We start from the raw sequence: 25,975 nt of genomic DNA, 5'->3' as shown, positions 1-25,975 counted from the left end.
GCTCTGCATAAGTAATATAATAGGGTCGCACATATCATAGGCCTGATATGTTCATAATGAAGAAACTACCATAATTCAAAATTTCTGATAAATGCAGCATCTCACGGGTGAGATTTTAATTGTAGAAAAAGATGATGCCTAGAAAAAATTACTTTTTTTTTTTTTTTTTAATAAAGAAACAGCAGTGATACTCTACCTTTATAAAATACCTTTGTGGTTAGTGCATTCATCTAGAAGGGGAAGTCTTCCAGAATAACTCCACATATTACACCAAGCAATCAATGAACAAATCTTGAGTTCTGGTAATAACAACTTCATCTCAAACTTCTGACCTGTTCCAGTGCTCTAACCACAAGACTACAGCATCTTACTCATGACTTGCTTTGCTGTTTTGGCATATTGAAGAGCTTCAAACCAAAGAGGTTGTCCAGAGCTGGAAGAGTTCTTTGATAATGAAGAGATGATGTGGTAAGGTGGAGACGCATTCCCACAGGAAGGAGGAAATTGCTCCCATGACTTCCACTCCGTGGGCAAGTATGACAAAAGCTAAGCTATGATATAAAAAGCAAGGAGCAGCTACTGCCAAGATATCCCGCTACAAAGCACAATATTTTGTGAAAAGCATTACCCAGTCGGAACTACACTGGCATGAGCTGAGGCTGCCTCTTAGTTTGGGATCCTCGAGGGACTTTACACTACTTCTTTTAGCTTGAGGATTTGTGCCTGGCTGAAGCCTGAGTGAGGCACCATGCTATCCATGCCAGGAGAAGTCCCATCCCACCCACAATTGTCTAGTCAAAACAGCAGGTGGGTAAAGAGCTTATAATTAGGCAGCAACAGAGGAGGACGGGAGCAGTGGCAGAAGCAGCGGGGAGGCTTTATCCAGTGCTGGATAACACACCTTTGTCCTGCATTAGGTCCTCAAATCCTTTATTTCCTTTAGCTCCGAGTGACAGAGAGCATGGATTTACAACTTTGGTCTAAAAAGGAGAATTGTGAAGAAAATCATGGGCCTGTGCAAAAAGGAACTTCTAATTGAAATCCAAACATGAGATTACCCATATCTATTGCCAGCAAGAATTGCTACAACAGGAAGGTATTTAAGTAAGAGACGTTGTACGGCTTTGAAAAACCCAGCAAGACTTGCGACTAAGTTCTGATCTCAGTTAGAGCCATGAAAATCCAGAGAAATTCAACTGATGTCAGTGGAAACGTGTCAAATATAGAACTATATTTTACAATGGTGCAGCTGAGATCAGAATCCCTTTCCTATCCAGTGTATCACAGCACTGGTGAAAACACAGTAAGAACAGCTGTGGCTTTGTAGACTGATAGTCCAAGTGAGCAAAGAATGTTAGTTCTGGGGAATATACTCTGTCAGAGATGGTGGGCCACAAGAAAAAAAAAAAGTACTACTAAATGTAATTATAAATTTCTACAACTGCAAGTGTGCACAAGGACTTTATACAACAGGCTGGGATTTGGGTCTACCTCATGTCTCCAACTCCTTACAAGAAGATAAAAAAATCCAGAAAACAAAACCTGTAAAGTTTGAGTTGTAGTCTTCCTGCATAGAGTCTTCAGGGATATTTAGCAAGAAACAATGTCAACATTTATCTTAACTGAACATGTAATTAGCATCTCTTTTAAAAGCTAGAGCATTCATAAAGAGAAAGAGGTGATCCACAACATAATGTGGAATACAAACCTGTATGTTTGACATGCCCATACAGATGATTCAAAATACTTAATGCTGTGTTACCAAATGCCACATATTTCTCCTGCCAACCAGAGAAGACGCGATACTATGAGAACTATTAAATTAAGGATGCTTTTAGGTTTTTTGATATACTGAAGATAATATTGAGCAGAAGTACTCTCCTTTTTGCAGCAGCAGTGCAGGACAGCTGAGAAAGAACACCACATACTACATCAGCATGACCTTTTGCCTTTTATGTGTGCCAATAAATGCATTTTCAATTCAGATTATTATTAGACATCTTTTAAGATTACTTGTGGCTTCTGGAATTAGGTATAAAACCTTAGTGCTTACAAAGCATAATCTACTTAATACCACGCAAGTTATCAGAATGAACCTTTGGTTTTCTACTCAAGGGAAAGCTGATGTAATACATACTAATCTTCCCCTTTCTCTGCAATTACTCTCTAAGACATGAGAAACAGGACCTCATTGTGGTCTCAGTCCTGCAAATTTTTATTCATATATTTAACTTTATTAAAGCTGAACATACAAAATTTCTTCAAAATCCTAGTCTGAACAGTGTCCGGATTTTACTGACTGTAAGAGAACTGCACCAATCCAAATGCAATTTGGACATTTTACGAAGAAATAGCTCCTAAGCATCTGAAACTGTAGGTGCTAGCTGTGAGGTTTATGCTGTACAAGCAAATCTTCTAGTACCACTGTCATAAAAAAGATTATTATTCTTCATCTTTTTCTTTTTCTAAGCAGCAGCCTCGAGCAACCTGCTTTTAATTTCCCAGTGCAAACATCTAAGTACAATATTTATGGAACAGAATTCTTTAAAGAGAGCACATAAGAAAACATAAATTTGGCAAGCAGTATCTTATTAAATCAATAGCTTGATAAACTATAAGTTACCAGATAAAAATGAAATAATTTTAAAAGACTAAAATAAATAAGTAAGTAAGTAAATAAATAAATAAATAAATGTTAAAATCCTAAATCCTAGGGGTTTGAAAGTCAGATTCTGGTATGCTTGATTGTAAGGGCAAATATTTGCTAACACAGGTTCCTAAACCTATATTCAAACAGAAAAGTCCCAATCTTCAAGAGTGTTAACATTAAAAAAAAACCAAACAAACATTCAGACCCAGTTAAAAAACCCTATTCAGTATGTTCAGTTATTAAAATACAGATTTGTCATGTATTTTCAAGGAATCTTTATGTCCTCTACAGTACATCTGTGTTATTAGTTTCTTTTAGTCTACCATAAAATGCAAAATTTATTTTTAGTAGTAGCCCAGTTTCAGGGACAATTCAGCTAGTGAAGCATCATCTCCAAAATGAACTTATGTCGGATAAATGCACTAACCCACTTCACATACAGTATATTTTTATCTCAGCATTTCCAACATAGAAGCAGAAACAGATGCTTCCAGTCTAATTTGTCACCCAACCTTGCACTTACTCGATCTGAAAAGCATGCACAGTGTGTGTATCGGCTAGGAGGGGGGTAAGTAAATCAAGAGGGAAAAATGCCTGGAATATAGCAAACCTTCCTGTTGGGGGCTCTGGGTAAACTCTACCAGCAGATGGAATCAGCACAAATCTCTGCATTAAATAAGCATAGCACCTTCTGGCATACCTGATCGTAGTAAAGACTACATGAAAATTAAATGCAAACCGAAGTAGGCTGTAGTTTGAGGACAAAGTATTCAGCATATAGCGTATCTTACAGCATTTCTGCCTATAGCACAGAAAGCATAAGGAACTAGATTCTCAGTTCCCACAAAACTGTAATAACTTCATAGCTTGAGTGGTGTTATGACAAGAAGCACCCATTACTCTTTTACACGAGCATATATAAGCACTTACTGTTTTTTTTTTTTTTTGTTTTTTTTTTTGTTTTTTTTTTTTTTTTAAATTCAAGATTGATGCTGGGTAGTCAGAGAACAGAAAAGGTAATGTTTTATACAAAATAATGTCTGTAACTAAGCTTTTCCATGTGCAATGTAAGGACTTCCAACGTCTTGCACAGTACTGAACCTCATTTCAGTATGCTTTGGTATGCTCCACATTTTGCAGGCTGTACTTTGACTCAACTGTTCCCTTGGGTTGGAATAGTATTTATTGCACTCATTAATCTCTGCTCCATCAACTTGTAGGAATAACATGTAAGAACAATGGTTAAAGAAGAGGTAGCATACTTCTGTTCGTCTGCTTCAGCCCTGGTTATCAAAATCTTCATTTATGATCTGATGAGAAACACTAATAAAAATTAATTTTAGGACATGAAATTTATAAAGCAAGAAATGCCTAGCTAAAAAGGAAAACTACTTGGACAGTATAATAGATCCAAATAATATCTCTTTGGTCTGAAGCCGAGCAGATGTACATCAGATTTGTTCAAGAAATGAAACTATTCTTGAGATATGAATTTAGATAACCTGAAGTGCATAACGAGTTCCAATGATACATTTCTTAAATTTGCCATTTTGGATTTAATTATGATCATCTGCGCTTGTGCACGCATCCCCATGCACCTCATCCTATTAAGCTTGATTAAGCAAATTTGCAGTTATGTTGCAATTCATATAAAGGACTTAATTACCACTACATCTCTACCTGTCTCACTCTGGAAAGCAACAAAAGTACTGTCTGCCTTTCTGCCACACAAGAACAACCGGTATGTCAGCTTTGAACAGAAGTTACGTCTGTGTGAGGAGAAGAAAAACTGCAGTCTGCCGTACAGACTGCCTTTTTCTTCTTTTCCTATGCAAGACTAACAGAGTGGAGCTGCTACCTGTGAGTCAGACTCCCAGTCACTACAGCAGTGCAAGCAAATAACACTTTGAAACGGCTGTCGAAAATATACATGTCCTGTGTCGAGGTAATTTAAATGTATCAGCAAATTCATGTGGAAAGACAGTAGGTAAGTGAAAGCTGAATTAAACATGTATTAGGCTAGTTGCATTGTAAGAGGTAAAGATTCTGGAAAAGAAACTGGCACAACTTTCTGGTATCCTAAAATGGTAGAAAACTCTCATTATATACGGACTTGATCAAGGCAAGTATCACAAGACACAATACAGCACAAAGACTTTTCAGCCACCACAGACCATTTTTCTAGTGGCTGAAACATTCATGGTGAGGAACAAACTAAACATTCAACTGAAACACAGTGATATCCAACCTAACCTAATGAAATTAATACCTACTCAAATAATAGCAAATATCTACTAGCAAATTACCTGCCATAATTACCCAGAGATTTTAGATTTAATTGAAGCATCTAATTCACCTGTCCAGATTTCTCACTGGAGGCTGCAGCATGTCCACGATAGTCCTGGAACTGAATGCAAGCAGTAGAGGAAGAATGCTAACGTACAGCAAAGAAAAAGAAAAAGAAAAAAAAAAGGCAGAAGCAATGCTATACCACTCCATAACAGAATATACAGAAATGCAGCTTGACATGGATTAGCGTAGCAGTAGCAGCATTTCACTGTTTTTACTGGGACCAAGAACAATCATGTTTCTCTGCCAAACAACTCAATCTGAAATGTCAATTGTCTGCAAACAGAACAACCATGAAGTCATCATACGCTGGTAAAAAGTTTTTTTTCCTTTAATCACAACATTTTTGTTTCTAGTCAGAACAATCAAATCTCCATGATTTTAACATGTATTTTGCTCTCCTTACACTATGATGAAGCTGTCTAGAGAAAAGAACTAGTAAAAAGTCATATAACTGAAATGTTATTCTCCCAAACCCAGCAGCTTTCATGCAAAGTTTGTCATTCAAACCCACTACATTTTAGCTATTTTCACAATCCTGCCCTACTTGAATTCGCATGATAGAATCATTCTTACACTTAGTTTTCCTTCTCAAAAAACGAGTTTAGTCAAAACCAGGATTTTTCATCTACCTCTGCAATCAGCGTGGGAGACAAAATAACAGCTGTAATAGTTTTAATTCACACACAAGAACAATAACCTCTGATGATAATTCACATTTTCATTTGAAAATGTGACTATTCCCTTTGATTTCAACAGTATCGCTCATCATTATTTAACATTTGTATTACAGCAGTTCCTGAAGGTTTCAGTGAGACCGGGTCCCATTGTCCTCGACGCCAGAAAGCACTGAATAAATTACAGGTCTGCCCCAGAGTTATGGAATACTTAAGCACAAGCCCAAGTGTTTGAAGGACAGAGGTCTTTAATTAGGATTGCCCTGGGAAAACAAGCCCTTACTGGGTATCTACAGGGGTGACTGACTCTTGCCCCTGAGATAGCGGAGTCTACCCCACCACAACATTATAACATTATACCAGCCACTTGTTCCATTTTGCAAAATAAAACAACTGAAGATCCCTGCCTTGTAAACATGAATAGCCTGCACCATTCTGTCAGTTGTGTGGCACAGTTCTCTTCAACCTCCATTGCGCTATACACATATGCACACACATATGCAGGTCTACTACAAACTTTTCTATCGCAACGCCTACCAGCTAATAAGCATTAGAGCTGCCACTGGGTGTGTGGATATAACATGTTCAAGAAAACTTCAGCCTTCAGCTGTGCTCCTGATCTGAGAATTTGGAGAGTTTGAAGGGCTTGGAGGAATTTTTCTGCTTATACTGATTTATAATAAAAATATAAACATATCCTGACTGGTGTGAAGATAAAATTGAACTCTTCTACATAAAATTCCAAGTTTTGTGGGGGGCTTTTTTTGTGATTTCTCATGGGTAAGGCTGTAGGATTTTAAACTCCTCTCTCCCTTCTCCTTCTGTCCCCCTCAGGATGGACTACTAAAGATGCTATAGAAAGGAGAATATTCGTGTACCAGGCAAGGAAAGGATTATATGACAGAACTAAATTTCACATGGACATGTCACACTGACACATAATAGCTTTGACACAATGCACAGCTCTAAATTAGCATGTAGCATTGTGCTGGTTTTGGCTGGGATAGAGTTAATTTTCTTCATAGTAGCTAGTAGGGGGCTATGTTTTGGAATTGTGCTGGAAACAGTGTTGATAATACAGGGATGTTTTCATTATTGCTGAGTAGTGCTTACACAGAGTCAAGGCCTCTTCTGCTTCTCACCCCACCCCACCAGCGAGCAGGCTGGGGGTGCACAAGAAGTTGGGAGGGGACACAGCTGGGACAGCTGACCCCAACTGACCAAAGGGATATTCCACACCATATGACGTCATGCTCAGCATATAAAGCTGGGGGAAGAAGAGGGAAAGGGGGGGACATTTGGAGTGATGGCGTTTGTCTTCCCAAGTAACCGTTACGCGTGATGGAGCCCTGCTTTCCTGGAGATGGCTGAACACCTGCCTTGCGTTGCTTTGCTTGCATGCATGGCTTTTGCTTTTACCTATTAAACTGTCTCTATCTCAACCCACAAATTTTCTTTCACTCTTCCAATTCCCTCCCCCATCCCACCGGTGGTGAGTGAGCGAGTGGCTCTGTGGGGCTTAGTTGCCGGCTGGGGTTAAACCATGACAAGCATGCAACTGATAATACAACAGAATTTCTCAAGTCCATGAAATTAATAGAAATAACAGAATGGTTTTTGTGTTCTATTCCCATCTGTGCCTGTGATGCTGTATTATGCTATAGAACAACTGGGGGGGAGTAATTATTTTTTTCATCAGGAAAGTGATCATACTCTGATAGCTCTTCTGCCTCTAACATGCCCTGCTGCCCTGAGGCACTGAATAAAATTATAATTTGAAAAGAAAAAATTTAGGAGCTTTTTAAGAAGCTATATTGAAGGAACTTTGCAAAGTTGCATTACTTAGACCCTAAACTGTACATACATACATTCATATATATATATTTTTATGATTAGAGTATCATTTCTCAGAATGGAACAGAACAACCAGAAAATCTTTTAAGGTTGGATGATAATGTTCTGTACTTCAAATCTATTAGCAACTACAACTTTTAAAACCTTATCCACCTAGAAAACAACGTAATCATGTAATAGGGAAAGCTTAGTATATTTGCGTTGGATTAAGTTGTCACAGTTTTAAAAACACATCATATGTCATTAGTTTTCGTTGAACTACTACTTTTTAAAAATACCGCAATTTTTTATACTATTTTAAATAAAACAAATTTATACTTAATTTACTTTTTTTCAGTATGTTAAAAACACTTTATTAGAAACATTCAGGTATCTGTGCGTAACAAAGTTTTAAACTCCAGGAAGCAATAAAAAGGTTCCCATATTTTCTCTGATTCTGTGATTTTCAACACATCCTAATAGGATATGACCCATTTCAGCAGTTCTTTGAGGAGAGCCATTGTAACTCCCATAGTAATCTTCAAAATTGTAGTCGCTACTTTGGCTCGGTTTTTGCCAGAATTTGTCCCTGTGCACAGCAGGATTCCTATCCCCTTGGTCATTCATACCTGACCCAGCTTTGGGAAGCTCTACAGGTTTTCTAGAGAAGCATTCCTAGACAGTTGCCATGTATTTGGCTAGAGAGTTTACGGCCAGAACAAATCAGTAGATTAACATCACAAAATATTACTCCTGCACTTACCCTAAGGCATGTCTTCCAGAAAGACACGCTAGGTGTGCCTAGCTCAGATGTTGACATCTACATTGTTACCCGGTGATCTGTTTTAGTGGATGGAGATCTGGACACAAACAATTGAGACTAGAGTTTGGTTCATGTTACCCTAAAAGAGCCCGTTTCTCTCCACTGGTCTATAAAGGGAGCTCTTCTTGATTAGTTTAAGTGCAGACATCTACGCAGCAGATACCTGAAGTTAGGATTTATCAAACCTAACCTAAGTAATGTCCAGGGAAAAAACCAATTTCCTTTATTGTTAATAATAACCGTAAGTATTTAAATACGTGCCTTATTTACCATTTGAATTCATCCCGCATAAGCTTCCAAGCCATGATTCTTGATAAACTCCTGATGAGTAGATTGAGGAGCCTCAGCAACTTACATATCATGGTCAAGCCAACTCTTCATCTTCTCTTTGTTAAACAAGACACATTGACTTAGAAACACCTCATCTTAAGTAATTTCCCCTCGTCCTCAGGTTACATCTTACACTTTTGGATACTCTCCCTCTCCAGTTTTTCAAGCCAGAAATGTGGACTGCGATCTGTGCTCACTCAAACTGTATCTAGAGACTCCTGCCACTGGCTGACAGCTAAGCTACATCTTTACAGAAGATCTTCACAAAAACTGTTGCAGAAACCTTGCAAATGTAGCTGCAGAGCTGCAACTAGCAATTTGCTGCCTGGGAGGAGAAAAGAATTAAATATACAAAAGAGACAAAATTGTGATTAAATATACAAAAGAGCTCTTTAATCTAGAACTCCAAACATACACTGTCGTGTTGTTTGTATCTCCAGTCACTGGAGATGTGGCCATTGTGCTCGGGATACGCATATATCCCAGACAAACTACTACTTCCATTCTCTGTTCTCCTCTCTGACCACAGAGCCTCATGCTTTTCTTTTCTCCTGCCTATGTAACTTTGTCCTAATTTCTAGCCCTGTCCTTATCCTCTCAGTACTTTGGGTCGGATGCCTGCCTTTTTCTCCCTGGTTTGAAATCCACATCTATGGTTCTGGGTCAAGGAGAATGTCATGTTAAAGAGCAAAGTGCTTAATGAGCATTGCTGCATTTTTTTTTCTTTAACAGCAATATAAAAATATAAGGTAAGAAAAGACGTTGTTAGGTACACTGAGTTGACTACTGCTATTTTTAAATCCCAACAGAGGATTTTTTTTCTAAAAGATATTTATTATACAAATATCATATTTACCAAACAGCCAGGTCGTGGACATGCACCACGACTTCTTTGTGGATTTTATTCAGTAGAATACAAATTTGCTTTTTGTGTCCCATTGATGCCACATTTCCGTCTTAAGTTTTTCAGTACTCAGCCTGTAAAAGTTTTACTGCCTTGAGCCTGTTGGCTCACATGCCACATAACTCCAGCCTGGCAGTAATGAGTAAGCCATGGTCAAAACTGCTTACTTCATAACCACTGACAGTCAGCAGATGTGAGCAATTCTCTGACCCCTGTGAGGATATAAGGTTATGGCTGGCTTGAATATTCTTCCTTTTTTCCCCTCCAAAAAACAAAGGTTGGTTGTACCATCTTCTGATATATTCAATGACGGCTATCACAGAAATAGAATCCTACCAAGTAGCTTTCCCTCTCTCCTTTATGCAAACACATACACATTTATCTTACTCCTTTCTTTCTTTTTTCCTACTGCCTCACTTCCTTCCCAGCCCTGTGTTTATTCCTGCTGTTTTATAATGTACCTTTTCCAACTCTCTTGTGTCTCTTTAGGGATGGGGAAAAATGAGAACCGCCTCGCACATTATGCATGTGATTCCATAAATACTATGCAGTGACATGAAGATTGTTTTTTTCACTCTGTATTTTTCTTCCACCCAAAGCCAAGTTGGATCTGCAAGAGCAGATCAGTTCAGGCTTGGCAATGGGAAAACAAAAGCAGGTGAGAACAAAATGTCTGATCAAAGATGTAAATTAGTTTCTGTAAAATAATGATAGATTACGATTTTCCAGCCCAGGAAAAAGAGATGACTAAAGAGGAGTATGATGGAAGTCCATCATGCCAGACACAGAAAAGTTGTAAAAGACCAGACTTCGGCCAACACAGGAACCAGAGGGCGTTATTCCAAACGAGCCATTTGAACTCAACACAAGGACAGTGGATCTTTACACAACATCTGTGTCAGCAGGGCAGCTCTCCGATCACAGCGATCTGTTGAGATGGCCAGAATTTACATTGGTTCAAAAGGCAACTGGACCATTTTATAGAAGAAAAACAAACACTGTGTCTCATGATGCCTCCACTGGTCACAGTACTACAAGAAAATGCCACTGTGTATTTACTTTATGCAACTCCCTGGTTGCTAGCATTGGTCACCAACAAAGACAGATGATGGACAGACAGTGGATTTTTGTTCGAACTAATGTGTCCTTCCTTAAGAATAAGGTAACCTTGAGGCACATTTGCAGGTCAAGGCGGGTTTGTGAGTTTGCTATGCTGGATTCAGACTGGCTCAGTGCCTTCTCATGGTGGGAGAACTCTCTGTTCTGTGGTCTAAGGCAGCACAGATACTTCAAATGAGCTTTTCCAACAAGGTAGTAATCTCTTTAACAGCTGTGTAACAGCAGATTTTCCATTATCAAAATTCAAAAGCATGTTGAGTTATATAATTTTGTAACTGTAAGACTGCTCAGTTTCAATTGCCAGGGTGTATTCAAGCACTGCCTACGCCCAAACATGCCTAAATAACAGAAAGCATGTACAAATGCTTCACATATTATAACTGTATGACAGTATGTAAGCTTTGCATTCACACAGATTCATTTGGAGGAGGAGTGGGGGCAATTTTGAGATGCTCCAACATTTCTACAATTATAATTGCAGTGCAGAGAGAAGCTCATATCTCAGTACTTTGCTTTCAGAAAATTTTGTACCCCTTTGTACAGAAGTCTACATATATATTAAGACCTGGGGTTTGATTTTTGGAAATGGATTGCCAAAACCTACAGGATCTACCTGGACAGGCCCGGCTTATCTTCCAGCGTCCATTACCCAAGCATGCAGGCAGCACTCCTCTCTCCTTGTTCAAGTCCTAGAGGGTTGTCTGCTGAGTGAAACTTTTACTCATGATATTTAAGAGGGGAGTGGTACACTGAACAGTGTTATTGTCTACATGAATCCTCTGGGAAAAAGAATATATAGCTATTTTTTCCCCTCTTTTTTATTTTTAAGAAGGTAGTCTGCTAAAAATAAATATTGTTGGAGCAGCCCTACTACTGGGTTAGATATTTAATCAGAACAGGCTGATGAATTAAAGATACTCTAAATTCATATGCCAAAAGTATTCCTGCTATTCAGTCAACAAGGTGTTCTAATTGAAGGTGTCGCAAGAGAATGTGTTTTTTTTCCTTGCCTGTTTAACTTTTTTGACTTGAATTTGACATCTTTTCCTCCCTACTATCAATACTATGGTAGTGCGAAGACCCGGATCCAAACATGTCTTTGCAGCAGCAAAGTTTTATTACATCCAAATCAAATTTCTCTGAGACATGAAAACTATCTGTGGCAAGTAATATTGCCCTCTGTGCTAAATAACAACTTTTTGAACTGCTGCCCTGCAGCAATAGGAATACACTTCCTCCTCCATTATTAAAAAATAATTTAGTCCCTTCACAGGAGAAAAACCCAAACAAACAGGTTGAAAGGTACAGCCCAACAACAACAGAAAACCTCTGAAGTTTTTTTTCTAAGGAATTAGCAGGAATTAAGGAGATACTTTCCTCCTCCTTCCTGATTTCTGCCCCTCTAGCATGGCCCAGTGCAGGCACAGCATGTCATTTGGTGAGAGCGCAGCCTCTGCAGAATCCTCTCCACTTATCCAGCAGCTGGACACAGCCCTGATCAAAGTTACATTTCTCAGCACAATCCAGCAAGTTCATCCAGCCAAAAACCAGACAACAAAATCTTTAGCTTTAAGCCTCACAACAGCTTTCACAGAGCAGCACAGTGCAGTTCCAGAATATGAATCCAATTGCTCTGCCAGCAATGAGTTCATTGCAACAAAACATAAAATGGAATATACACAGAAAATACAATACGTCAGCTTTTAAAAAAAATTCTATCAAATACAGGATGCAACCAACTCTCAAATATAAGATGTGGATTACTTTCATAACTCCAACCTCTATGTACTGTAAAATGAAGGGAAGTTTGTTAAATTTAAGAAGCTGAAAGCAGCAACAGTCTTCAATTTTTCAGAACCACACTCAAAGTCATTATTGAAATTAAGATCACAGCACAACATAAAAATCAGGCAAAGCAAAAAAAGTTACTGAGTCACCCCATCTTAAAAGATTCAAGAGCCTCCGAGCCCACAGCCCTAGAAATGGAGAAGGTATGTTACTTTTCTGCAGCTTAACTAAACTGTTTTAAAAATGATTTTTAATTAAACAGATGCTAAGCGTGTTTACACAAGACTTATTTCAAATTAAGAGTTGTTTACTTGAATTTAAGCTGGGGAAAATACATTTTTAAGCCAAACTGATAGATGCTATTCTCAAAACGCAGTGAGTGTTTACACAGAGCTCTGACCAGTTAAGCATCACCTTTCAGAAAAGCAGCATCTCTGCACAGCCATGCACCTTCCCCGAAAAAAGGGCTATGTGTACTCCTGGCTTTTCCTTTCCAAAAATCTTCTTCCCCCACTCTTCAAATACACAGCCCCATGCTCCTTATATGTTACCTACCAACTTCCCCACCTCCTGCCTGTGCAGAAAGAAATCAGCTCCAAATGAACGCATCTACACCGTATGCAGGGTAGGGCCCGACCTCAGCAGCTCTGACCCAAAGAGCTGTAGCTCTTGCTCCAAAGGAGGGTACGGGGGGAAGCAGATGGCTGCAGTCAGCACCTACGTCCCAGCTGATACCACTGCTGGCTGCATGAGGCTTCTCCTCTATTTTTCTCCAACATAAAGACAAACTACTTATGGTTAATCTGTTTAACTTCAAACTGTATCAAAGGAGGGAGTTGTCATGCAGTCAGATATGTGACAGCAAAGAGCTAGAGCGCACGCAGCCTCTCTTCCTAACTCATCCACATGGGGTCTTTACAGGAATAAACTGTGTATGAGAGCAGCTCTACCCCTCAGAGCTTACACCTTGTGTCTACTCTCCGATTATCAGCCAGCATAGAACATAACATGCTCCTCAAGCTATTTAAGATGGAAAGGTTTCTCAAGAGTAATTTTATTCATTTTTACAGCTTGGATTAATATGCAAATTATTTTTAAAAGGGAACAAACATGAAATGACAATTTAAATGAAGGGAAGGCAATAAAAATATAGCTTCTAGCCTTGCTAGGAGGTCTGCTTTTTTCTGCTCTAAGAAACCTAGATACATGGCTCAACTTTCTGTTGGTAACAAGTTTCAGTATTAGTCAAACCCAGGATGTGTGCTTTACTAGGCTGAAAGGAAAAAAAACCTTGTTGACACTAACACAGACCTTGAAGCAAGGACATACAGAGAAAATAATTACCAATGATTTTTCTATTCTTGTGACCAGGAGACTCAAATTGCAACCAGGACAACATTCATCTAAGTAGCATTACTTCAGAGTTTTGGGATAGACTTCTACATTACGAGCCCCAAATGTAGTTCTAGTAGTGAGCACGCATCTGTCAGTCTGCAGTTGTGAGTAATTACCACAACAACGTGCTTGGACATATACTATGCTAAAGTGCAAACGGGTGCACATTTTTGTGCATGAACATATATCCTCTTTAGGGAAGAGTTTGGTCCTGATAACTTAGAATCGTCTCCTCTCCTCAAATGACTACGAGGAAGTTGATAAAATCCAACAGTTCCTTGCACAGATGCAAATAACTTTCTGTAGTCTGAAAACAGAGAGTCACATTTTGTTAATATGATGAAAGGCTACAAGCTGCCAAAAATGGTTGCAAAGATTTGTAGCAAGAAGCAGGCTGACCAAAATAAATGGCAAAAGCCAAGACATAAGCTTTCAGGTCTGAAAGATCACGTTCAGCTCTAAATCAGAAGTAACCCGGACTTAGAGTTAAAAGTGCTGAGAGTTGCTCTGAGTTTATCATAACTCAATTGTGTTAATCATATTAGACAACCTGAGAGCAAAGGATGGTTGGCACACATGGTGCAGGGAGGGATGCTGGCAAGTGGAGAGCAATTAGACAGTTAGCCCCTGCAGGAAACGGAGACAGGTAATTACTACCTTTGGACACTGAAAGACCAGAGGGGCGATGTAAAGAAAATCGTAATATAGCATAAAACTAATCTCTCTACTATGTCCATGATTTTATTCATCTAGTAATTACACAGTTCAGTTTACCTCATTTACTGAAGATATTTTGGAAGCGGTCTTGAATCCTTTACGTAAAATGTCCTCATAGTTAGGAAAGGTCATTTATATTTTTCATTTCTTTCATCCAAATTAAATTCTTCAGAGCCTAAGCAAGATTGTTACTTGACTCTGGGTCCCTTCTGAGTAGGCAGATGGGGGGAGTGAATAAGCTGGAATCAGGTAAAGGGATGTGAAAAGCTCAAGTTCAGGTGTAGTAACATTTTCCCCAGTGAAAGCACCATAAAACAGGAAGCTGGCCTGCAAGATCCTCTTGGCCATTGAAGAGGGTGGTGGGATGGGTGGATGTGCCAGGGAACGCCACTGACACATATGCTGCAAATCCTATCTGGATGTGACACCAACACTCCAAGAAAAATACTTGTAACAAGATCACCATGATGACCAAGTTGCCTTTAATATTTAGTCCCCAGATGCTCTCACTGTCCTCAGCGCAAAGCCACTCTTGCCTACAGTGCTAATGCAGAAGTCCTATAGTTGAGTTTTTGGGGTTTGTTTTCTATTTAACCTCTTTCAGCACAGAATATGAAATGGCACCCAATAATAATCATGATTCATTTGTAACATAATGTCTGTTGTACATAATCCTGTGCGTTATTATTGCCCCAGTTTGCCAGTGATAAACACAACTAAGTTACACGATATTACCTGAACTGAAAGTGCTGTTAACTAGAAAAATAAATACACGATGATTAATAAGTTTGCTGGCTGGCATTTAATATATCAATAAGTATGCCTTATTTCCCTCAAAACAATTTAATTATATTCTGTCCAGATACATACTCAGAAAGACTGTACTTATAAAAAAACCCCCAACAAACAAATCTTTCTGTAGCGCTCTTCAGACTTCACATTGTGCTACCACAGAAGAAACATTTGAAATCTAAGCAGGGTTCAGGTGGAATATCCCAAAAACAGAGATGAAATGGCATATTAGCCATTTTTCTGGTTAGAACAGTACCTTTTGTTTTTTGGGGTTTTTTAATCCTATCTTCCATTTGGTTTCATTCAGTGAAGGAGAAAAATCAAACCTAGCATCTTTGTAATCATTCAGAGCCCATGTAGCACATAACTGAACAGCAAAGGCCTTACGAAGTAAAAGCAGATGGACTACATTATGTACGTGCCCAGGCATTTTAGGAAAGCATAAGAAGAATTCCTGGGCAGTGGTGACCATAGAAAAACTTGGTTCTCTTGTGTAAACAATGTTTTCCCCAACAGCTGTATTCCCCTTCCTGTTTATTCTTCTCTCCTGCAGAATTCTCTCAGTTCGGTCACATCTGTATTTCATTTATTTTTAAAAAATATTTCTTTAGCTATCCTCCTAGCCTTTTCAGATTATTAAGGCTGAGGGAATTTTCCAAATCTCATTTCTCCTTTCACAACCTATTCTGTTTACATTTTTACACTTCATTTAGGTTCTGAATTCACATAATGATCCACACGGGTTAGGGGCTTTGCCCACACAGACCAGTTTGCAGGGTTAGAGTCTTCATGTGAGCAACAGAAATTGTCTAGGTAATCACCTTTTCGATTTGTGATTTTAAGACCAATACACAGCAGAACAATTAAGTGAAAAGAGTGTTCAGTTGTTCCTTTCTATTTTTTTAATTAAATTTCAATATTACATTTAATGCTTACACATTTCTATAATTATTAGACATGAGAAAAATTCTTGGAGTTAAATTTTTATCACATCAAATTTCAAAGTGGCTTTTTAATATTGGGGCTAATAATTATTACATTAAAGTTGGGCTTAACATTACTACTGATTTAAATCACTGATTTTTTTTTTTTTATATATTTGTTGTATTCTGTTGAAACATTACAAGTTCTGCTAATTATGTGAACAGACATTTTTAGGATGTGTCTGCCTGCCTTTTCTTGAAATAAATAGAAGTCTGAAACTGCAGATTAAACAATTAAACTACATCTACCTTTTTTTATTTCATGCTAGGTTACATGAGACAAGGTTGTTAAAAAAATATATTGTATCTGTAGTCTAGCACTTCATTTTATTCTATTTTACAGCCATTTTGCTGAGTCTCACCTCCGACTCTTCTTTCTTAAAAATAACTGAACAGATGATGAACCGCCTCTCAAGGGCAAGCATCAATCTCTGGGAGGAACTATATTCTACAAGCAATACCCCTTAAGATGATGTAATCTGTTCCAAGAAGCCTGTTTCTATTTTTAAGTGGCATACTCTTATTATGCTTTTAAAAGGGCATCTCCATCACAGATTGTCGCTTTGCTTTTAACCAAGTACCGATCATCAGTGATATTTAATATACATGCAATGGCTTTATCTTATTGTCTACCCTGATTCTTACAAATGGTACTTGAAATGGTAATTTAAAGTTATAAGACTATAAAATGCTTACACTGTGAAGAACATTTCTGCTAATGGTCATGTTTTCAAAAAAGGTGCATCTTTCACAACTGCTTTAAAAATGCTTGCACGTTTTGTATGTAAAGTATCTTGGAATGTTTTGGTTTCTCCACTTAATGTTACTGAATTTGACATTGGAGAACCTGGAAAAAACATTACAGCAGAAACTGCACAGAGAAAACATGCTCAGCACTGAAACTCCATCTGCTTTTACAAGGAGAGACAATAATGACAAAGCAAAACCTACAGTTTTGTATAAAAATCACTTCTTTGTGTGTTTTGTTTTTCACTACCATAATTTCCAGGTAAATCATTAAATTATACATTTCCAATGCCATATGCTTTCATATTCAAAAACCACTTAAAAAATAATGTTCTTACTGCTATTCCCTACCAGAATGAAACCAAACATACTCTTGGTGGCACAGGCATGTCACAAGAAGTGATATGTGTAGGTGTTGCTTATCATCATATTGTAAGAGCATGCTGTTATCTCTTTATCTCTGCCATCACATTGCTACACTAAGATGTGGATCTCAGAGTGCAGTGTGACACTGTCTTACTAATTTTAGAGTACGCAGCTATCTTGCAGCGAGTATTATTGGATCTCCTGGAATCTCACCTATTCATCCAAAGAGCAGCAGCAATCTAAATCAGCAAACAGATTGGGGGGGCAGGTTTTGTTTTTTTTAAGGAAGATTTTGAACCAAGAGTGATAAAGATGGACTATCAAAGTGATAGATTTTACCATCTCACATTCCTAATAGGTATTATGAAAGTCAGCATTATTTTTCACATTATAGTGCCACATATATCTAATATGTGGCCTACTAAATCTACTCAGATCTTTCTGACATTTCCAGAGCAAAACAATCAACATCTGCTCTCTCATATGCAAAGGCCTACATTTTGTCACCTAAAGGCAAATGCGCTTTAAGTTTTCCAGATGAAGATAACCTTGGAAATTAATGTGGAAGTATCACCTAAAAAGAAACAGAGACAATTGCAGTCTACAACTTTTTTTTTTTTTTTTAATTTAAATTTTTAAAAACCAAAGTTGGTAAACAGTGACGACCATAGCTGGCTCTAAACATCAATCACTTACACTGCTATTTGTAACTATGGCAGCTGAGAGACTATTGATTACACCGCTGCGACTGCAACTGCCAAAGACATTTTTCTTTGAGTCACTGGTATACTTTGCTGCTTGGAAAACCAAAAGACTTTCCAGCTCAATATCATCTGCAGATGTAATTATCTTTAGCACATTTTCTTTTGGTTGACTTTTTAATAATTGAACTAGAACATCACCAATATCCACAAAACTTTTAAGAGTGTCACCCTCAACTGAATTATATTTATTATATGTAGAAAAACACTTGGAAAATATATTACAAATGCACGATTTTGTCTTGGCAGGAGGAGAGTTTAGTTGATCTTTAAGTATTTTCCATCTTTATATTCTATGATCCTCTCAAACTTTGTTTAGTGTCCCTCAGCCAATATCCTAAACTCTCAGCTCCTGAGAGCTCTTATTTTTCTAACAAAGTTTAATTCACTTTTCCAGTAATCACTCATAAGGAACTGCAACAATCCAGATTTGCATTTTTTTCCTACTAATTGAATAATTTGATTAAAAATGCAAAATAACAAAAAAAAAATCAATCTGTAATGTTATTTATAAACCTGCATTGTTTACTTACTCTTCAGTTTGTTAGCCTCTAAATGCAGATCTCTTTCATTTTTTTACCAGGAACTGAAATTAAGTTTACAAGGATGGCAACTGCCAAGTCTGGTCTTATTTCAAAGATCAGCATCATATTTGTTTTTTCTCCTTCCCTAGGCTTTTTACATTTTCTCAGCTCTCCAAGAGTTTTCAAATGTAACAGAGAATTACAAAAAAGAAATCCTCCAGCACATTTCCATAGTGCCTCCGGGTTTGCAGGGCTGTTTGCAGCTGATGTTGATGGATTAAGTGAGTAGCAGATGATGCTGTAACATGGTACAACCCCTTCATCATCACACAAGTCAAAACGCACTCATAGCAGGCAGTGCTAGTAGGCAAGGAGACAGCAGGGGAACAGAGATGTAGGTCCCGAGCCTTCCCTGTAAGGCTGCGACAGATGTATCTTATCCATACTTGCTGAGATCTTTACAATGAATACATATACTTCAGTGTTTCCCTTCTGACCAATGGATTTATTTAGAACTTCATTATTCCCCAGCTGTCCACACAAGCTTTAACTTCTATTTCTTAGAAGATATTTAACAGAGAACTTGCATAGATCAGCCACTCCCTACATTAGTACATTTATAAAAACAACAGTTTAAGCTATTGTTATATCATTACGAGTTCTTCTTGTTGAACTTTCCTTTTTCTCACCGCCTTTCCTTTTCTCTTGCCAGATTTATCTTTAAAATGCCATTTAAGGGTATTAATTTTGTTTCAAGTATATAGAGTGCTACAGCTAGGAAGAACTAGAGACTAGAGATAAACTGTGCCCAAACAGCTCAGCTGCAAGCTCACAAGTTTCTTGACAGCTGCGTGCAAAGTAACAGCTAGGCATTAAGGGTCCTATAGTTGTTTAGGATCTTCTGAAGAATATTTTGACAATTCTCGTCCATGGTAGGATCTATTCCACTTTAACAACAATGAAGTAGTTTGGGGCTCTGCACTGAGGAGTAGGGCCTTTCTAATCTTCCAGAACAAGGAGGCCCAGCACAAACCATGCTACTTGTTCCCCTGACAGACCCCGTGCAAATATATTGATCAAAACCCAACTCTTTTTCCAGACAGTAGCCCATCTAATACATACTGTTTTACAAACTCAGATATTTATTGCTGTAATATCCAAGTGCCATAGAGATAGATGAAGGACTTGCACTGTATTCCAAGCTGATGAATCTCATAGTGTTTACAAAGCTCTGCTGCAACCAGCCCATGCATCACTCCTTACCCTTACATAGCTTCAATCTATTCTTTCTCCCATCTGAGCTTCATTTGGTTCATACAGAAGCAGAGCTCCTAGGAAAGCAGCTTTGGCAAAGCAGAGAGGACTAGACAACAGGGAGAAACAGAGCCCAACCCTGCAGGTACCCAGTTCTCAGTACACTGCTGCAGTGCGGCTTGTCTCAGGGATCCCAGCATGGCCGGTGTGTATTTACAAAGCTACTCCAGATTTGGTTCAAGCCTCAGAATGAAGGGGAAGCAGAGAAGTAGAAGAATGATGGAAGCGAAAAACAAATGTAAAAAGGATTAATTTGCTCTATCAATGTAGCATGATATATATCCTGCCATGTCACAGATGTAATTTTTCTTACAGTTCGCCTAAAGGTCAGCATGATAATTTTTTCAGCCCTCACTTTTTACTTGTTATGGGTGGCACTGTAATGTCTAGGTTTGATGAGAAAGTCTATATTGCACTGTATAAGCATCTGAGATAGCTTAGCTAAGTAAAATTGAACAGCAGAGCCTCTTCTGTGTTCCTGTAGGCTGCCCATGGGAGGCTGTTGCCTGGTGGCATAGCCTATCACTCTGCACACTGGCATGTTCCTTCTCAGGAAATACATGGAAAAGCTTAATTTTTTCAGAGCTGGAGGAAGGACACTGGGGGACTACCAGCACTTGGGCAATTTGGTCTATATTTTTACAACATCATGGCAGAGCTCATGCTATAGCGTACAGTCACCAGACAGACAAAACAGCCTGGATTTAACAACCTTAAAAACCTGATCAGTGGTGGAGAATTTGGTAAAGAGCTATTAACTCACTCAAATTCTTTTAAATATCACAGCATTGCCAAGGCGCTGCTTAGATTCTCTCAAGCAACACTTCAAACTCTGAACTTGGGATGGAAGACCTCTATATCTAGAACAGCACTGGAGTGTCCATAAAAACTGTTAATAGAAAAAAAAAAAAGAATGAAGGTACACAGCATTTACAGATCTCTGCAGGCAAAAGTAAATACTTCACCTGTTTCTTTGGTTTGATTCAAGTAGTTACAATCACATGGATATCTTCAAATAACAACACAAAAAGGCTGTTCTACAGTGTTCTGGGACACTTTGAAAGTGGTGGTATTGCTGGGTCTCGCATATTTAGACCGATGCCTTGAGAACAGCATTAGAAAATTCTTTCAAGTACCTCATTGTTTTGAAAGAGAACTACAAAAATGCCAATGTTTTAACTCAGATTTTATCAGCTCTGAAAATACTGACTCAACTATTGATCTTTTAGCCTGAGCTATTCTGAGGGAAGGTACGAAAACCCCATCTGGATTGATTTAGCTTTGGTCTCCAAAAACAAGTACCATATCTGTATACATAATGATACATTTAGGATTACATTATAAAAGGCTACATACTTGAAAAACAGTCCCATAACCAAGTGATATAAATACTGCTGATGCACTGGATGCATTAAAGATCACTAAACCAGCACTGTTTACTTGAAATAAAAAAGATGTTTACTAAAGTAATACTTAGGATTTTTACAATTAGAAGTCTGAAGAGAACTTTCTTTCAAGTGCTCCGACAGGATCAGCTTCATTAACTACTTGCTGGTGTATCACTAGATATGCAGCTCCAGATCAAACGCTTCTCTCCGGTGATGGTATATTTTAGAACCAAACCTTACATCAGTAATTATGATATCTTTCTCAACACAAAACTAGCATGACTTCTTAAATAGTTGTTACAGATCCAAAATAAGCCCTAAAAACCCAGCATTACACTGCCACACTATGGCACAATTAAGATCTGCAAGCAAGAATAGAACAAAAAGACAATAAAAATAACTCCTCTACTTTAATTATTTAGGACTACAGTATCCACCATTAGTTTTGCTTGCCTACTACACTTGTAAAGCACTAAAAACAAACTGTTGTGTCTTGTTCAGCAACAGCTATCTAGGTACATTACACTTGAGGATTTTATTTTTGTAATGTTATTTTTTTTTCCAAAATGAAAAAAGAAAAAGTTTACTTTCTGCAAGTGTTAAAATCTTCAAAGACTAGTTTGATATGCCTGTTGCACAGATGGGTTATGTAGGGAAGTGGATACCAAGGGCATTTCTTTACTTTGTCGGCTACAAAATATAGAGCTTTTTGTTCTCTGCATTACAATGTGATCTGAAAGGTTTTCAGTTGACAGCCAGTTGGGGAAAGAAAGAAAGGTTCAAAAAACCTTCTCCAAGTTTGGGGTTTTTTTAAACTATTTGAGGTAATGCTACAGAATTTTAGAATCTACATTCATTATTTCTTTGTGTCAGAATATAACTCATTTCAGATCTAGAAATATTTCAAAATATTTAGTCTTTCCACATTTTTACTACTAAGTTTTGTGAGAGCTTTAAAAAAAAAAAAAAATCAATCTTATTTTTGCTGACCTTGAAGCACAGCAACCCAAGATGGCTGAAATTTCACATCTAACTTTTTAACTACAGCAGCTCACCGTACAAAGCATACATTATTTTAATTACTTTGCCATTTATATAATTTATATCTTCCATACCATTTGTTTTGCAAGAAAGCTATAAATCATTTTTGTATGACCATTACCAGTACTGCTTTATTAATTCTAACATTCCATTTTTTAAGTGTTTTTCTAATAAATCAAACATTATACATATGCAATTGGCTGAGGCCAAGACATACCAATTATTTTACCTGCAAGAACTTGCCATTATAAACATTTCCCACAAGGCATAATAAAATACATGTCTGGTGCCACAAGACTCACAGGAATATCCTGTACTGAAGCATTAAATAAAGCTTAGATGACGAGCTAGGGTTTCATTTGTTCCATCCCTTCCTTAATTGCTATTGTCACCACTGCAGTTTACAAAAAATGGCATAGCCTAGATGCATGCCAGTCCTTTCCCGTTAGGATGGTTTATTCAAGCTTTTAAAATCCTGAATTAAGTATCTTACATCTCCAAACACTTTCAGTCACAGACTGCTGAAGCCATCAATGAACAGGGCTTCTCTTTTGTACATTACCTGTCTCTAAGACACACTCACATGCATATATGCACGTACACTTTAATACAATTTCTGTTATTAGGCCTCTGCTTCCAATTATCACAAAATTTCTGTAAATTTTTTTACTGCCTTTAGTCAAAGCACAAGCCACCACGTTATACCTAGGATCCTAACTCCTCCTAATAGTCAAGATTTATAGACAGCAAATTGTGAATGTTATACTCTCTAACAAAATCGGCTCTAGAGCCTCACATTAGCAAATGTGAAGTTCTCATGAGCATTCCTGAACCGACTGGGACAGGATCAGTCCAAATAAATTCTATACTTGCACCTGGTAGCAAATCTGCAGACTACCACCTAGGACTTGTGACTTTTGGAAGCCCTTTGGGAGGGGAGGAGTATAGCAAACTTGAGTGACACTGAAGGAAGATGATTTATGGAGAGTGCATTCTTAGCAGCTGTAGTGTTTAGCAGTTGCCCAAGAGCCATGCTGAACTGCACAAGGAACTTAAAAATGAATTCCAAATTTGCAACTTTTTGCCAAAATCCAACAATAGCCAATTTTGAAAATGTTGGTCTTCAACTGCACCCAAAAATTTAGCAGCAGATACTACAGCATTTCTGTTATTCTGTACTTTTTAGTTGCAAAAATCAATTTTCCCTTGCCTGACTGACAGCAGACATATCTTCTTCCATTAGTCATTCAGGTATCACAGCTAAGTATTTAAAATTAGATAACCTTCTTTAAAAATATACATTATTTAAATTATAAAGATTTAGGCAGAAGTTGAATAGACTACTGAAAAATGCTGTTTCCTACTACCGTATCTTTCCTTACAGCCCACTCTGTGAAGGATACTGTATTCCATATCAAATTAACTGGAGTTCTGTCACATGGAAAAGATTAGTTACGATAAATGGCATCCTTAGTGCTGCTGAATTATGTCTTCCTCAGAAGAATCAAAACCACGCTTCATTGTCATTCATCAGCCATCCCCTTCTAGGAAACTACAGGAAACTTCATACCTTCCTGAACTTTTCCATCTGCTTATAAAGATCTGGATCCAGCTCCTGAGACACATCTTTCATCCAAAGTAGAGCTCCTCTGTATTCAGTCCGATACTGTTCCATTCGGTTTACTGTCAGCCATGTGTCTGAGATGGCTCTATATCTGAAAGTCTCCACTTCTTGATATAATCTACTCAAAGGAGTACGCAATGCTAATCTGGGGGAAGCACGAAGGAAAGGAAGGAAGGAGAGGAACATGTTAAAGAAGTTGTTCCACAAAGGCAGATGGATTAATACAACTACTGACACTTTACTAGCAATCAAAAAAACATATACAGCCAAAATAGTTCACTTAACGTGCTAGTGTATGTTCAGATGGTTCTGCACCTTGGTTGGGGGTACACATGAAGAGGGTAATTTTGCAGGAATATTGTGTTTGCAGCCTTCCTATTCAAGTAGTGACCTTTCATGTACACATGTGAGTGGAAAAGAAACCTTTTCTAATGTGGATGTGTATTTTAGTTAGCCAAGCTGATTTTATGTATGCTATTAACATTCCTCTTCACAAGTTGCATTTAACAACTCTAAAAATGTACCTGAGGTAATTTATTACTGGATACATACCACAGATGTATCAGGATTGTCATGTCAAGCCTCAGAAAAAGCACTTCCATTAGCCTTGTAATCTTCAAATGTACATGTAAATAAAGAAGTCATCTGTCAAGTAGATAATTATCTGATTTTTTACTTTTTTTTTTTTTAGGAATCTGAACAATTCCTTTGAAGGACATTTATCTTTTGGAAAGATTTTCTTAAATGTTTCTTCCAGCAACTACACTTTGGAAAGGCAGCAGGGGACACTGTTGTCTTCCCTATGCCATCACATCGGCTCCTAAGGGGACCTCAGAACTAGAGAGGATTACTTCAACCTTTGCTCTGCTTCCTCCTGTTGCTTCTCCTTTCCTCTTGGTTGCCAGCAGCCACCTCACTGGAATGGGTTCAATCAGTTCCACACCAGTGTAGAGTTAGTTTAATGTGCTACTTGAGGACTTCCTAGGCATAAGAGAATTTCTAATTTCAGCTCCAGTAACCAGCAAATTGTGTCTTCTTGATCTCCAGCTACTGAGCTAGCTATTGGCATGCAACATAAATTAGAGCAGTCCCAACTTCAACATGAGCTTGAGGATGGCTCAAGAGAACAGACAAACAATTGGTTTTATTTTTATGTGAGTTTATTTAAGAAGATGCCTTAAAAATTCACTGAGTAAGAGATATAATAAAATCTGAACTTCTTAGTGTGGCTTCCCCCCCATATTTTTTCTCATTCTACAGATACTTACCCAGCCATTCAAAGGAAAATTCAGTTTATGTAGCCATGTCATACACTGGGATATCTATAAACAGTTAAGCTTTATAAAGAAGCAAATGATCAGGGCTTTTGCTCAAAGGTGCCTTACATGTGTTTTAAAGATCCCACTCATGGCTGTTACTGGATATGTTAATGACCAAACTCTAAGAGAAACATATGAAATTCTCAGTGCTCTGTATGCGATGTTTTATTTTGAGCCAAACAGCTGCACTGTTAAGCTAAAGCTGGAAAGTATCACAATAGTTAAGACCCCCAAAAAATCCTGTAAAATATCATGGAATAGAATTTTCCCTTGCAAATGATGGTGAATTTCAAACTTTCATAGTCCCAATACTGTTAAAAAAAGCATAATAATACTCATAATGCCATCAGGTACTGTTACTTTTAAACTCTTTGAGCAAACACAGGGTCAGCGAGACATCAAGGGCTCTGGGTAACAGCATGTGTTTGTGTATATGTGTGTCCTTCTGGATTCCTTACTTTTTACTGATTTGGTCCTACCCAACCTACATGAGCTCAGTGGGGATCTAGGATCTTCTCCCGGGGGGGGTGG

The 25,975-nt window shown here is 38.0% G+C and overlaps 1 protein-coding gene across 5 annotated transcripts in view; it reads right to left on the bottom strand.

Annotated features, from left to right (window-relative positions):
- ICA1 (islet cell autoantigen 1) overlaps positions 1–25,975 on the bottom strand; it is a 74,225-nt gene that overhangs the window by 26,570 nt on the left and 21,680 nt on the right. For all 5 annotated transcript variants that reach the window (XM_076331435.1, XM_076331436.1, XM_076331432.1 and 2 more), the window contains one exon: positions 24,072–24,270. In XM_076331435.1, the coding sequence (XP_076187550.1) occupies positions 24,072–24,270 (199 nt within the window). The remainder of the gene's footprint in view (positions 1–24,071; positions 24,271–25,975) is intronic.

Source organism: Aptenodytes patagonicus, chromosome 2, assembly GCF_965638725.1.
Source record: "Aptenodytes patagonicus chromosome 2, bAptPat1.pri.cur, whole genome shotgun sequence".
NCBI classification, from domain to species: Eukaryota; Metazoa; Chordata; class Aves; order Sphenisciformes; family Spheniscidae; genus Aptenodytes; species Aptenodytes patagonicus.
This window is presented reverse-complemented; position numbering and strand designations above follow the sequence as displayed.